General features: G+C 45.9%; 1 protein-coding gene across 11 annotated transcripts in view; it reads right to left on the reverse strand.

Moving 5' to 3' along the window:
• Positions 1–15,532, reverse strand: part of LOC137430452 (complement factor H-like) — a 184,686-nt gene that overhangs the window by 36,874 nt on the left and 132,280 nt on the right. For all 11 annotated transcript variants that reach the window (XR_013624046.1, XR_013624045.1, XR_013624048.1 and 8 more), the window contains one exon: positions 13,735–13,814. Coding sequence is in view for 7 of the 11 variants with exons in the window: in XM_078781414.1 (XP_078637540.1) it covers positions 13,735–13,814 (80 nt within the window). In the remaining 4 variants the exon portion in view is untranslated. The remainder of the gene's footprint in view (positions 1–13,734; positions 13,815–15,532) is intronic.

The following is a 15,532-nucleotide window of genomic DNA, read 5'->3' on the forward strand; positions in this document are numbered from 1 at the left end:
CTCACATCATAATAATACATACTTTATAGATGTGCTCACATTATAATTGTACATACTTTATCGACGTACCCACATCATAATAATACATACTTTATCGACGTACCCACATCATAATAATACATACTTTATCGACGTACTCACATCATAATAATACATACTTTATCGACGTACTCACATCATAATAATACATACTTTATAGACGTACTCACATCATAATAATACATACTTTATAGACGTACTCACATCATAATAATACATACTTTATCGACGTACTCACATCATAATAATACATACTTTATAGACGTACTCACATCATAATAATACATACTTTATAGACGTACTCACAACATAATAATACATACTTTATAGACGTACTCACAACATAATAATACATACTTTATCGACGTACTCACATAATAATAATACATACTTTATTGACGTACTCACATCATAATAATACATACTTTATAGACGTACTCACATCATAATAATACATACTTTATAGATGTACTCACATCATAATAATACATACTTTATAGATGTACTCACATCATAATAATACATACTTTATCAATGTACTCACATCATAATAATACATACTTTATAGATGTACTCACATCATAATAATACATACTTTATAGATGTACTCACATCATAATAATACATACTTTATAGATGTACTCACATCATAATAATACATACTGTTGCGAATATGGAATTTGGCCTCCATATCCGCTTGTAAATATTCCCCTATTTCCCCAATACTCCCCAACTATCCCCAATCCCCCATTCCCTAGTCCCATTGTCTGTAAACAACAATCAGTAGAGCCGACCTTCCCCTTATTCCCCCATTAAATGTCGTGCCCAGGTCCACCGCACCACACGTAGACAACTTTCGGACATCTTGCTAGTTATTCTTAGTCTATGTCAGTTAAGGCCTCGTTTCCATTAATTATGACTCTTCGTTGCACCAGAATGTGATTATATGGCACCAGTAGTGAGTTTAGGACCTTTCCCATACCTCCTCCCATCTTCTTCCCCGTCTACAACAACAGAGGGGCACGGCGCTGCGCGGGGGGGAGTGTGCGTCCTCCCACCGGCTCGGTTAGCCGCCATCGACAATGCGCTCCAGACAACGCGCTCCAGACCATGCGCTCCACGGGGTTACCACAAAGGGGCTCCTTGTCAGCTCCTCGTCAAGGGCGGAGCCGGTAACCCCCCCGCACGCACCCAATGAGAAGCAACGTGCCGATTCCACGAGGCGGAGCTAACGGGCCGAGGGCGTGTCACTCCCCGCCGGATATACGCGGCCCCGCGCCGGATGTGACGTCAGATGCGCCCCCAGCTTGAGCAGACAAGACGCCATCCGAGCGCTGCGACCTCCCCGCATCTCTAGACCGGACCGGGTCGACCCTGTCCTTGAGCCAAGAGTGCACCTTGAGCCATCGATACCCGCTGTCCTTTCCATCAATCCCCGTGTGAGTCAGCTTTGTCCCGTTTATCTGTCGTCTGTTGGGAATAATATAAGATTGTGTCTAAGTGCTTGTCTTTCTATGTTGTACCTCTCGTCCCTGTAATCTGACCTTCCGAACGAATATAATCTCCTCCGGAGGTCTTGAGAACTGAACCCTGGGTGTCGTGTCATTTGAAACCCAGCCGTGTGTCCTTTTCCTTTGTTGCCTTTATTGGCCTAGCGCAGCGCGATTAGTCAACGTTCGGGTATAATCGGGTAACTTGTGCAGACGTGGTCATACCAAAACCGCTCGGTAAATAACATCTAAGCCACGTCTGTAACAATTGGTGTCGAGGAGTGGGATTCGAACCCGGGACTAAATTTATTAGGCCCAAATTTGTAACAAGTAGAATCGATTCGGAGCGCGTTTACTGCGCTCGACGAAATTATAACGGTCGAAATTTTGTTTTGTTGTATAAAAACCCGTATTTTGAAAGTCGCGCTATGGCAGACCAAGACAGCTGGGGTCCGGTAGGGGAGAGTGAGGCAGGGTCGATCCAGGACCAAATTATGGGACAAGAGGAGAGCGAAGCAGTGAGGGTAGCAGATTCGCAAAATAGCGTCGTCACGCACGAGGTAACGGGCGCGCGAAATGGCGCCTCGCAAATAGCTACGGCGGCCGCACCCGCTGCACAAGTGGGAGGGATGGCCCAAATGCAGGCCCTCATGGAGCAATTTATGGCGCAAATGCAGGCGTCCCTCAACCTGCAGAAGGACGATATGAGGGCTAATAGTGAGCAAATGAGGGCTGATAGTAAGCGATTGGGTGAGCGATTGGAGGACCAAATGGGGGTAATGGGGAACCGGATGGATGCTCAGGGTGAGCGATTGGAGGGCAAAATAGGGGTAATGAGGGACGAAGCGAGGGGTACCAGTGAGGGATTAGACAATAATTTTAAGGGATTAGACAATAATTTTAAGGGATTAGACAATAATTTTAAGGGATTAGACATGAAATTTGGGAAATTAGACGATAGATTAGGGGAAATACAGGAGGGGTTAACGGGGGTAGAAAACAGAATGGCCGCTCAAGAGAATCAAATGGAAGGGATGCAAAAAGGGTTAGAGGGGTTAGAAAACACCATGGAAGGCAAATTGAGGGACATGAGGGACCAAGCGGAAAGGGAAGTTAACCAAATGGGGCAGCAGATAGAGGGGGTCAGAATGGGGGTAGAAACCAAACTGGATGCTCACAGGGAGGAAATGGAGCAGATGAGGGTGGCATCTGGGCAGGAGATGCAAGTGATGGGAGAAGAGATCAGAAGAGGTGTGAGTGAGGAGGTCGGAGGAGTGCGCGAGGAGGTGAGGCACTGTAAGGAGCACATGGAGAAGGAGGTGAGAAAGGGGACTGTAAAGTTACAAGGGGGCATAGAGGACCTGACGCAGGAGGTGGAGCAGCTGACGGTGGGACAAACGGAGTTAGTGGAGCAGGTTCAAAGGAACACTGCGGTATTAGGAGGGTTAAAAGCGACACAAAACGACATAAAAGATGACTTGGTGGCGACGAAGAGGGAATGTCAGATGGTACGTGAGGGACTGACAACGAGGTTGGACGAGGTGATAGAGGTAATGGAGACGAAGGACCGGCAGGTGAGGACGCACATGGAAACGGTCAAGGTAGCCTTGGAGGACGAGCTTGAGGAGACGTACCGGGGAATAAAAGAAGTGAAGCACAAATTAGAAGAAGTGGAAGAAGGGATGAGCGAAATTAAGAAGCGACGGAGAGGGGATAAGAAAGAGATAAAAGAGGAGATAAAAGAATTGGTCCAAAGTCTGTGTTTGGATCGTGATGATGTGCTCATTAACCGGATGAGGGATTCGCAGGTGATGGAGGAGAAGCGAAGAGGAAGAGGACCCGGTGTAAGTGGTGACCAATATGGTCGTGCGTATGATGCGCCAGGGGATTTAAGAAGCTTGGGGGTCGAGATGGACCCGGGTGTTCGTGAGAGGCCGTGGGTGAAGTGTGCGACAGGTCTGGTGTGCGAAAAAGGAGGTGAGCGAGAAAGTCCGACTCTGGGGTGTGTGAGGAAAAAGTGCGTGCCAAGGAGTGAGGGTGCTGGCGAGAGTGAGTCGGTCGTAGCGCGTGTGCGAGGGAGCACATGGAAGCGTGGTGGGGTGAGTGTTACAGAGGGTGTGACGGGAGAGTGTGCGCAGGAGTGTGCGCGAGAAAGGTGTGTGACGGACAGGTGCATGGGGAAAGAGTGCGCTGTCAAGAGTAAGGGTGAGTGCGCTGTCAAGAATGGAGGTGAGAGTAGTGAGAGTGACAAGGAGAGTGAGTTGGTTGTGACAGGTGAGCGAGGATGTACACCTGGGATGGAAGGATGCACACCTGGAATGGTAGAGCGTGAGTGGGAATGCACGCTGGAGTTGGTGGTGAGGCACGTGGTTGGGTGTGCGAATGAGAGCACACCTGTGATTGTCACAGAGGAGGTGACAGAGGAGGGGGCGCGAAGAGGTGTGTTAGTGAGGTGTGCGACCAACGAATGTGTGCCAAGGTGTTCGGTGGTCAGGTGTGTGACCAAGTCTGTGAGTGGAATGAGAGTACCTGGGTGTGTAAGGAAAGGTACGACGAGGAGCATGGAGACGGCTGGATGTGTGAGCAAGGAACGGGCTGCGGGGTGTAAGAATCCAGGTGAAGCATCGACGGTAACCAGGTTAGAGGTTAGGTCGACTTTTAGCCGAAGCGGGCCCTCGGTGCGTGCTGGGCCTCGCGTGGAACGGCCGCGTCCGTGCTCCACTAGGCGGAGCGGGCAGCCAGATAGAAAGGGTCGTCATGGCGACCACTTTTTGTTGAGGCATTCCGGCAGGTCGAGATCGAGCCATGGGATGGCTCCGTGCCGAGATGGTGCGTGGGATCTCGGCCCGGGTAAACCTCCTTCCCTGCACCGAATGCGGGACGTATCCAGCCGATGGCACAAAACAACCAGCATCCATTGCTTGGCTTTACGAAGCCGGGCTTTGGACAGGGATTGGCGCACCGAGAGGTATTAGTGAGTCGACTGGGTGATGAGGTTAGTGTTTTGGACCCAAAATTAGAGAAAAACAAAATTTGATGATTGGCAAGGGATTGGCAGTAGTGATTGGCAGATGATGGGTAGTGATTGGCAAATTTTTAATTTGTTGCAATTTGATGTGCAAAATTGGTAGTGAGAGACCCCCGATGGGGTGGGATGGCAAATCTGCCACCCTTCCCATGCGGGGGGCAAAGGAGCAATAGCTTATGGGGTGTATGGCAGTGAAAACTAGCCCGGGTGGGTTAGGATATTGTGTGTAGGGATCTAGAGAAGATGACCTTAGGTAACGTTAAGGTTAGTTAGTGACTGATACCTGTAGTGGGGACGCAGGTAGATTAGTGTGGATGATAATGACGTGGGAGCGCAATAGTTTAAAGGGACGACTGGGAAGCGCAAGTTTCAGAAGGGAGTAGTTAGCTGAGATGATGCCGTGTGTGTGAGGATGGAACAAGTGTGAGAGCACAGGTGTGCAATTGGACAGGTGTGTGGAGCAGTGTATGAGTAGTGAGTGTTGTGGATCAGCGCGAATGCGCTTGGGGAGAGAAGGGTGCAGGTGGCACCAGGTGTGAGAGCACAGGTGTGCAAGTACAGGTGTGTGGAGAGAGTTGGAGTAAGTGGTACGGAGTGGTGTGCATGGTGCGAAGGTGTGAATGGGGGAAGAGTGGACCCCCATCACGGATACCCGGGGCGGGTAGTGTAAGTGTTAGGTAGAGGGTACAGGTAAATTGTGGTTGGATATTGGCATTTGTGGTGCGGTTGCAGAATGGTGTTGTGGATGGGTGCATTAGTGTTGTGGAAATGGCTGGGCGTGTAGCCTGTTAGTGTGTGTAGTTGGTTGGGCACTCCACCACTGTGAGGATGTCGGCCAGGTGAGGCCGCAGGTGGGCTCTGGGAGCCGGTAGTTGTGAGTGGGTGCCTGAGGATCCCGGGTGTGGATCGGGTAGCCCAGTGCCAGAGAGGGCACCGAGTGGGGAGAGCGCCAGAGGGCCTGCCCCAGTTAGTTAGGTTAGGGTGAGGAGCTAGGTAAGCTCGGGTGGCAACTGCAGTGGTGGAGGTGTGCAGGTGGGTAGACCCACTGGGAGAGGTACACGTCGCAGCCCAGAAATTGTGCGAGGGCACCGGGAGATGAATCGGGGGAGTGAGACCCCAAATTGAAGAGCACCACAGTTTGGCCAATGGGAATTGGTTTTTAGAACCCATAGTGTAAGAGGGCCAATGGTTTGGCCGGAGAAAGACCCCGGGTAGTGTAAAGTTGTTAAAGTCATTTAGGAGATAGTTAGGATTGATGAACCTGTCGCACCATACGCAGCCACTTACCTGAGGTGATGATGATGACTCCACACCTGTGTTTTCTTGGTTTGTAGCAGGAAATGAGATTGCTGTGGAATTGAGAGACGCATCACGACGTGGATGAGACATTGGGGTGATTCCATCTCTCCCTCCCTAGGAGGGACTGATGATGAATTGGTAATGGCAAATTTTGATGTTGAGTTGAAAATGGCAAATTTTGATGAGAGTTGAAAATGGCAAATTTGATTGGTTAGGAGGGAGAGAAGACGAATTTGGTTTATGGGAGGAACGGGGAAGACAGTAGGGATGTTTGTTGATTTGTAAAGTAGATGTTTATGGGTAGTAGGGCGGGCCATACTTTTTTTTTTTTGGAAATCAATCGAGAGGGGTGTTCATATTACGTATTTTGGTGTGTAGAACACAAATCTGAGGTTTTTAAAAAATTCTGATAACCCTAACCTACATCAATTTGCAGTTGATTATTATTAAATTTTTGATTATTTTGCTATTCTTCTGGAAAAAAGAGAAGTTTTTTATTTTGAAGTTCGGGCTTTTATTTTGGTAACTTCCTGTTGGGACGGCAGTTGTAGCCATCTTGTTGCTGAAAGCTCGATGTTGAGGAGGTTGGCAATCCTTATCCATCCGTCTTCTCTTCTCTTCTTATGGCATTGCCAGTAAGTACGTTTTTGATAAGGAACCTGAGGAACAAATAGATAATAATTTTAGATGTAAATTACCTTGTTTTATATTATATTTGTTAATTGATTTGTGTACTTACCTATTGCCAGCCTGAGTTACATGTGAAGGAAAATAGTGACCTGTGAAGTGAATATTTTGATGGTTTTCTGTAATACCTGTGTAATACCTTAATATCTGTCTGTAGTGGATACTTACCTGTGTATTATTGTTTTTATTTCAGTGTGAACTACTAAAAATGGCTCAAGTCAGAACAAGGATGAAATCAAGTTCTCATTTAAGTAATCTTGTTGGCACTGGGCAGGAGCTGTTGGTGTCTGAACTGCCAACTGTGAGGGATATCCTGAGGTATGGCATCTACTTGAGGGAGCAAAGTGAAGATGACAGGAGGAACTACCCAGTGGACCAGCTCGTGTCTGACATCTACCCTGGTCTGATTTGCCAGTGGAGCAAAGCTAATGCTCTTTTAAAGCCTCCTGTTATCAATGAAAAGGTGACCATCATGTCCAAGCTCAATGAGGTCTGGAATCAGGCAGTGAAGGTTTCTCTTGGGAAGGGCAAACTTGATGCCAAAGAGAGGTTCATTGTCAAGTTAGACAAGTTATTTGATATTTTGACTAGCAAGTGTCAGATTACCAGTTGTGAGGGGGGAGGCTGTGAGGCCGGTGAGGGCTGTGTGATCCAAGCCCACATTAACTGTTCCTGCAGCAGAGAGAAAATGATTCCTGTGAAAGATCTTGCCTACATTAAGGGACAGAAAAAGAAGGTTGGAAGTAAAGGACCCCACCAAATGGGGAGCCCTGATCTGCCAGAGCACAAGAGACAGGTGAGGACATTGGAAAGGCAGGAAAATAAAAAGAATGCAGAGAAAAGGAGAAGGAGCAAGGAGGAAAATGCTGCAGCAGCAGAGAAGGCAGCCAGGAAGGATGTTGAGAGATTTTTGTCAGATGGTGATGAGGATCTGGAATTGGAGAGAAGTGGTGCTGAAGATGAGTTTGTCACTGAAGTTGAGCTCTTCCCTGAAACTGACACTGAGCCTGCAGCTTCAGCAAAGGTCCAGAAAAACTATGATGAGATTCCAAACATTGCCCTTGCTAGTGTAAGGTATGGCATAGGGCTGAGGCCAACTGCAGCGATAGCAACTGCAGCTCTGATTGATGCAGGAATCATCACAGAAGACAATACAAGTAAAGTGATTCATAAGAACAAGGTCAATAGAGCACAGGAGAGGTTGATGACAGAGCTGGGGGAAGAGTTTGATGAGAAGTGCAGGGAGTAGGGGGGATCTCCTGCATCCTCTTTGATGGGTGGATTGACCTGACCAATGTGATGATGGAAGCTGAGGGCAATGACCAATCTTTTCCTGCAAAGATCAAGGAAGAACACTATACTGTTGTTAGTGAGCCTGGTAACTACTATCTGTTCCACTTTACCCCAGAGAAAGCAACTAAAGAGGAGTCACATGCGGAGCAGATTGCTAAGGTCCTGTTTGCCTGGCTGAAAGAGAGGGGTTTTGATAAGACCTTGTGGGCCATTGGAGGAGACTCAACAAATGTCAACACTGGTGTGAAAGCTGGAGTAATGCGGAAGCTGGAGCTGCACCTGGGGAGAAAGCTGGTCTGGTTCGTGTGCAACCTGCACACTGGTGAACTTCCCCTGCGCCATCTCATTGTTCACCTTGATGGCCCTACTCTGTCAGACAACACATTTTCCGGGCCAATAGGAAAGCTCCTTGCTTCTGCTACAGACTTGGATATCAATCCAAACTTCACCCGGATCTTTGTTGGCCCTCCACTGATCAAGCTGTCTGACAAGGCCATTGAAGATCTCTCAACTGATCAACACTATGGCTATAAAATTGTCTGTGCAATCAGGGATGGAGTGCTTCCTGCAAGGCTGGCTCTAGTGGAGATTGGACCAGTAAACCACAGCCGCTGGCTCACCACAGCGAACAGACTTATCAGGCTCTGGGTGTCAAAGCATGGACTGAAAGGAAAGAACCGGAAGAATCTGCAATTCATTGTGGAATTCATCATTGGAGTGTATTATCCATGTTGGTTCAACGTGAAAGTCAAGCACTCCTGGATCGAAGGGCCTAGGCACATCTTGTTTCAGCTGGACTGCCTCAAGTCCCAGAGGAAGGAGGTGCTGGACCTTGTGATGCCGACTGTGAGAAGATCTGCTTGGTATGCCCACAGTGAAGCCATCCTCCAAACACTGCTGTGCTCTGAGGATCAGAAGGAGAGGACTGAGGGGGTGGAGAGAATCCTGGCCATCAGGGGAGAGGGAGACCCAGACACTCAGCTGGGGGACTCCTCTGTCAGGACCAGAAAGACACCTGACATCAACTGTGATGCTTCAGCATTGGTAACTTGATCAGCTGGTCAGAAGGTGTGTCAGAGCCACCTCTCACCTGCTCCCTAAGCACCTCGGAGGTGAAAAACTTCATCAACACCCCCATGGAGGTGCTCAACTGGCTTTGCCACACACAAAACATTGAGAGGGTTGTTAAAATGGTGACTGAGGCTTCTGCTAAGTACTTCTCACAGGAAAAGAGGGATGGAGGCATCAGGGCTCAGGAGACCAGCAGGAGGCTGATGTCCAAGAATGAGTCAAAGCAGGACTTGTGCAACCTGGTAAAGTTCAAGAAGTAAGGAGATTGATCTTTGTAATTGTAACCAGTGATATACATGCAGTTCACCTGTTAATAAATATGTACATTTGATTTGGCTGTGTCAATATGAATGATTTCCCTTATATCTTTTAATATCTTATAAAGGGGTTCGAAAGGGTAAAATTGGCAATTTAGAAATACAAATTGATGTAGGTTAGAGTTATCCTATCCAAAAAATAAACTCATATTTGAATTCCCCATAAAAAAACACATAATATAGACACCCCTCATGTTAGTATTTCCTTCAGATTGATTTTGGCACCTGAGTATGACCCGCCCTAATGGGTAGTGTTGTGTTTTGTGGATGCAGTAAGGGGTAAGGGAGGGGCCATGTAGGTTACCTGGTGGGGGGGGGGCGTACGATAGGAACGTACCTGTCTCACCTGGTTCCCATGTGCCCCCAGTGTGCATCATCTTGTATTGCGTGCACTTTTGCGCCCTTACCACCTTATTCACTTGTCTGCTTCTTTTGTCTCCCACCTCCGAGGATCTGGCTTTGGGGTAGAGAGAGAGGAGAGAGAGGTGCTTGCTACGCAGTTGTGGGCCTGCACTTTCGCTGCTTGCTGCTTGGATCGATACACCATACGGACCGCAATGTTTGTGGCCACCCACAATGGACCGCAGTTCTTTTGCGGCCAAGCACCACCCGTGGAAGGACCTATGGGTCAACGTGGCACCTATGCCAAACAGGTGAACCACTAACAGTTGGCCCCCTGACGGCCGCAATATAGAAATGGACGCGGTTGCCGCCTTTCTTTATTTTTGAAAAGAAGTAAGAAGGCCAAGTGCACCACACGAAGGCAAGACCAGCAGCAGCCACACAATGATTCATAGACACTTTATTGGTGCACCGGATGGTGCTCACTGTGTGATGGGGTGGTGCTTGATGCTTGGAAGGGGTGCTCTGCACATTATTAAAGGCCGTAGGCCACAGAGCACTCGTGGGTTGGTGTATCGATGCTAGCATGCGTGCTCTCTCTATGCATAACATCTGCATGTGTTCCTCCAAAAACAGGTCCTGGATCGTAGTGTAAATATCAGCGTAGTCTTGTGTAAATAATGCTCCCTACCGGCTGTATGTTTAGTTTGAGGATTCTTTCCGGATTCGGTTATCCTGTGGGTGTGTTTCTGTGAGGAGAAGGGTGCAACGTCGCAGGGGGACATATTTACTCATTTGTGAATATCTGTAAAACTGTCGCACTCAGGGTAGAGTTAATAGTAGAGGGAACTACATTGCGTGCCACACTAAAGTAGGTAAAAATTTATCGGGTCGGGACGCCCCGAGGGTAGAGAAGGGTGCAATGTTGCGAATATGGAATTTGGCCTCCATATCCGCTTGTAAATATTCCCCTATTTCCCCAATACTCCCCAACTATCCCCAATCCCCCATTCCCTAGTCCCATTGTCTGTAAACAACAATCAGTAGAGCCGACCTTCCCCTTATTCCCACATTAAATGTCGTGCCCAGGTCCACCGCACCACACGTAGACAACTTTCGGACATCTTGCTAGTTATTCTTAGTCTATGTCAGTTAAGGCCTCGTTTCCATTAATTATGACTCTTCGTTGCACCAGAATGTGATTATATGGCACCAGTAGTGAGTTTAGGACCTTTCCCATACCTCCTCCCATCTTCTTCCCCGTCTACAACAACAGAGGGGCATGGCGCTGCGCGGGGGGGAGTGTGCGTCCTCCCACCGGCTCGGTTAGCCGCCATCGACAATGCGCTCCAGACAACGCGCTCCAGACCATGCGCTCCACGGGGTTACCACAAAGGGGCTCCTTGTCAGCTCCTCGTCAAGGGCGGAGCCGGTAACCCCCCCGCACGCACCCAATGAGAAGCAACGTGCCGATTCCACGAGGCGGAGCTAACGGGCCGAGGGCGTGTCACTCCCCGCCGGATATACGCGGCCCCGCGCCGGATGTGACGTCAGATGCGCCCCCAGCTTGAGCAGACAAGACGCCATCCGAGCGCTGCGACCTCCCCGCATCTCTAGACCGGACCGGGTCGACCCTGTCCTTGAGCCAAGAGTGCACCTTGAGCCATCGATACCCGCTGTCCTTTCCATCAATCCCCGTGTGAGTCAGCTTTGTCCCGTTTATCTGTCGTCTGTTGGGAATAATATAAGATTGTGTCTAAGTGCTTGTCTTTCTATGTTGTACCTCTCGTCCCTGTAATCTGACCTTCCGAACGAATATAATCTCCTCCGGAGGTCTTGAGAACTGAACCCTGGGTGTCGTGTCATTTGAAACCCAGCCGTGTGTCCTTTTCCTTTGTTGCCTTTATTGGCCTAGCGCAGCGCGATTAGTCAACGTTCGGGTATAATCGGGTAACTTGTGCAGACGTGGTCATACCAAAACCGCTCGGTAAATAACATCTAAGCCACGTCTGTAACAATACTTTATAGATGTACTCACATCATAATAATACATACTTTATCGATGTACTCACATCATAATAATACATACTTTATCGACGTACCCACATCATAATAATACATACTTTATCGACGTACTCACATCATAATAATACATACTTTATCGACGTACTCACATCATAATAATACATACTTTATCGACGTACTCACATCATAATAATACATACTTTATAGACGTACTCACATAATAATAATACATACTTTATAGATGTACTCACATCATAATAATACATACTTTATAGATGTACTCACATCATAATAATACATACTTTATCGATGTACTCACATCATAATAACACATACTTTATGGATGTACTCACATCATAATAATACATACTTTATAGATGTACTCACATCATAATAATACATACTTTATGGATGTACTCACATCATAATAATACATACTTTATAGATGTACTCACATCATAATAATACATACTTTATCGATGTACTCACATCATAATAATACATACTTTATCGATGTACTCACATCATAATAATACATACTTTATTGACGTACTCACATCATAATAATACATACTTTATCGACGTACTCACATCATAATAATACATACTTTATCGATGTACTCACATCATAATAATACATACTTTATTGACGTACTCACATCATTATAATACATACTTTATCGACGTACTCACATCATAATAATACATACTTTATCGACGTACTCACATCATAATAACACATACTTCATAGACGTACTCACATTCTCATTGTACATACTTCATAGACGTACTCACATTCTAATTGTACATACTTCATAGACGTACTCACATTCTAATTGTACATACTTCATAGACGTACTCACATTCTAAATGTACATACTTCATAGACGTACTCACATTCAAATTGTACAATGTACATACTTCATAGACATACTCACATTCGAATTGTGCATACTTCATAGACATACTCACATTCAAATTGTGCATACTTCATAGACGTACTCACATTCTAATTGTACATACTTCAAAGACATACTCACATTGAAATTGTACATACTTCATAGACGTACTCACATTCTAATTGTACATACATTATAGATGTACTCACATTCTAATTGTACATATTTCATAGACGTACTCACATTCTAATTGTACATACTTCATAGACATACTCACATTGAAATTGTACATACTTCATAGATGTACTCACATTCTAATTGTACATACTTCATAGACATACTCACATTCTAATTGTACATACATTATAGATGTACTCACATTCTAATTGTACATATTTCATTGACGTACTCACATTCTAATTGTACATACTTCATAGACATACTCACATTGAAATTGTACATACTTCATAGACGTACTCACATTCTAATTGTACATACTTCATAGACGTACTCACATTCTAATTGTACAGACATTATAGATGTACTCACATTCTAATTGTACATATTTCATAGACGTAATCACATTCTAATTGTACATACTTCATAGACATACTCACATTGAAATTGTACATACTTCATAGACGTACTCACATTCTAATTGTACATACTTCATAGACATACTCACATTGAAATTGTACATACTTCATAGACGTACTCACATTCTAATTGTACATACATTATAGATGTACTCACATTCAAATTGCACATACTTTAAAAAAAAGAACGTGTACTGCTGACAACTACGAGGTGGCGTTTGCGGCCTACATTAGCATATTCGGTGTGGACACACAAACAAACAAACACATGCACGTTTTCCACATAAACATATTAATTGGTGACTTTGTAATTTATTATAATTGTACTGGAAGTGAGAAAGTTAGAGTGAGTAGTTGCACCAACGTTGTCACGCATTTGTTCACCACATGCACATGAAAACATCGGAAAACTTCACTTCTTTATATCAAGACATTGTGTACAAGATATTTTTTGATCTTAAATGAGAAAAACATTATTTAGGCCACATGACATCATGAGGAGCAACATAAAAGGTTCAAAACAATCATTTATGAGTTCACGCGACTGGGCAAATCGGGCTGTCATGTACATTCAGAAATCGAGGTGTGGGTGTGTGTGTGTGTTTTATGTCAGTTTATTTTCAGACATCATCGCACACGTGTACGTACTGCAGTGAAAAAACGAGAAGAAAGAGTCAGGTTTTTCTTCACTAATACTTCTCCTGACAATTCACACCCAGGATTAGAATCTGAGGAAAGGAGGGAAGGTACAAGTTAAGATTAATATTTGGATGGAGATTCAGGGCAATCATTGCGTGGCCCTGCAACAGAGTGCTGACCTGTACAGTTGATTCAAATTCACAGAATTACCACAGAATTACCCCCAGGGAGGCACAGAGCAAAAAAATGAAAAATCCCAAGTGTAGATATATCCGTACTATATTATGTGGCTAAATTACCTCTCCCCTCATACCAGTGGAAAAGGAAAATGTGGTGTGTTTTGTGGAAGACTCAAACCCCTTTCCCTTTCTCTCTTTCTTTCTCTCTTTCTTTCTTTCTCTCTTTCTTTCTCTCTCTCTCTCTCTCTCTCTCTCTCTCTCTCTCTAACTCTCTCTCTAACTCTCTCTCTAACTCTCTCTCTCTCGATCTCTCTCTCTCTCTCGATCTCTCTCTCGATCGATCTCTCTCTCGATCGATCTCTCGATCGATCTCTCTCTCTCTCTCTCTCTCTCTCTCTCTCTCTCTCTCTCTCTCTCTCTCTCTGTCTCTCTCTCTCCACATCCATACATGCTTTACAAGACTCAACATTGCGAAACCAACAGTACGAGCCAGCAATCCATAAAAGAGCAGAATAAAGGACAGTGCAGGGGAGAACCACACAGCAGGGGGGTGGGAGGAGAAGGGTGGAGAAGAGACTCCACCAAAGGCCCCAATCGCCCCATGCTCCCCCAGATAGAGATATCATAACATTATCTCCAGCAGTGTTGCAGGAGCTGGGTGCAACCAATGAGTGGTGCCTAGATACAGGGTGGGCCAATGAGGCAACTGTTCTGGCACATTCCATCGACAGAGAGGCAGACGTCAGAAACACCAAGGCAGCGTTCGGGAGCACAGAAAGGGGATTGCTCAATCCCCATGCCACGCTTCTCCTTGGGCTTTATAAGTCGGGAGATTTGAGCAGATCGTTGATATTGGCACGCCTGGGATCTGAGACAAGCAAGCTGGTGACCAGAGGATTGGTGGAGCGTGTGAGCGAGGGAGGTTCCGTGCATGGAACGAGCCAGCCCGCAGAGAATTCCTAAATGCCTTGGTGGTACATAAACACTGATTTACGCCATCGCTCTCTTGCTTTCCCAAAATCTAATTAGTTCCCTTTGAACACACAAAGCATCAAGGAGAAGCCCTTGTCCCTGTCAGGGCTGGCTTACTCACGTCACAGTTTCCTCAGAGCACTGCACGCATTCACCATTTGCATCTCTCCTTACACTTGGCATTACACTCTGTACTCACCTCTTATTCCCCCCTCTCTTTCATTCGGACAGCATAAGCCCTCTGGGTACGTCCGGTGAGGGAGAGAGCGCAAACACACCTCAAACTTCTTTCTACTTCTCTCTGTACCTCTTCCTTACCTCGTTTCCCTGGAATGACTGAGACACCTGAGTTGTAGAATTGTGACTAAGACTGGGCTTCTGTGATTGGGGTAAGAGCTTTCTTCCGTGACATTTCTTGTAAATATGTGCTCCTTGTTAAATTATATAAACTATTCTTGGGAAAAATGCGAGGGGCATAGAAAAGGCCCCTTTATATGGTATGCGCCATGTGGCAAACTATAGAAAAAAGGGATATTCCATAGCTTGTCGGAAATGCCAAACAACAAAAAAGAAGGGACATTCAAAATAGATTGTGTGCATGCTGTACCACCCTTGTGTTCTTATGAGGAACCAAGTAATGCTCGAGAAAACTTAAT

The sequence above is a fragment of the Myxine glutinosa genome, chromosome 7 (genome assembly GCF_964187855.1).
Source record: "Myxine glutinosa chromosome 7, kmMyxGlut1.1, whole genome shotgun sequence".
In the NCBI taxonomy this organism is placed as follows: Eukaryota; Metazoa; Chordata; class Myxini; order Myxiniformes; family Myxinidae; genus Myxine; species Myxine glutinosa.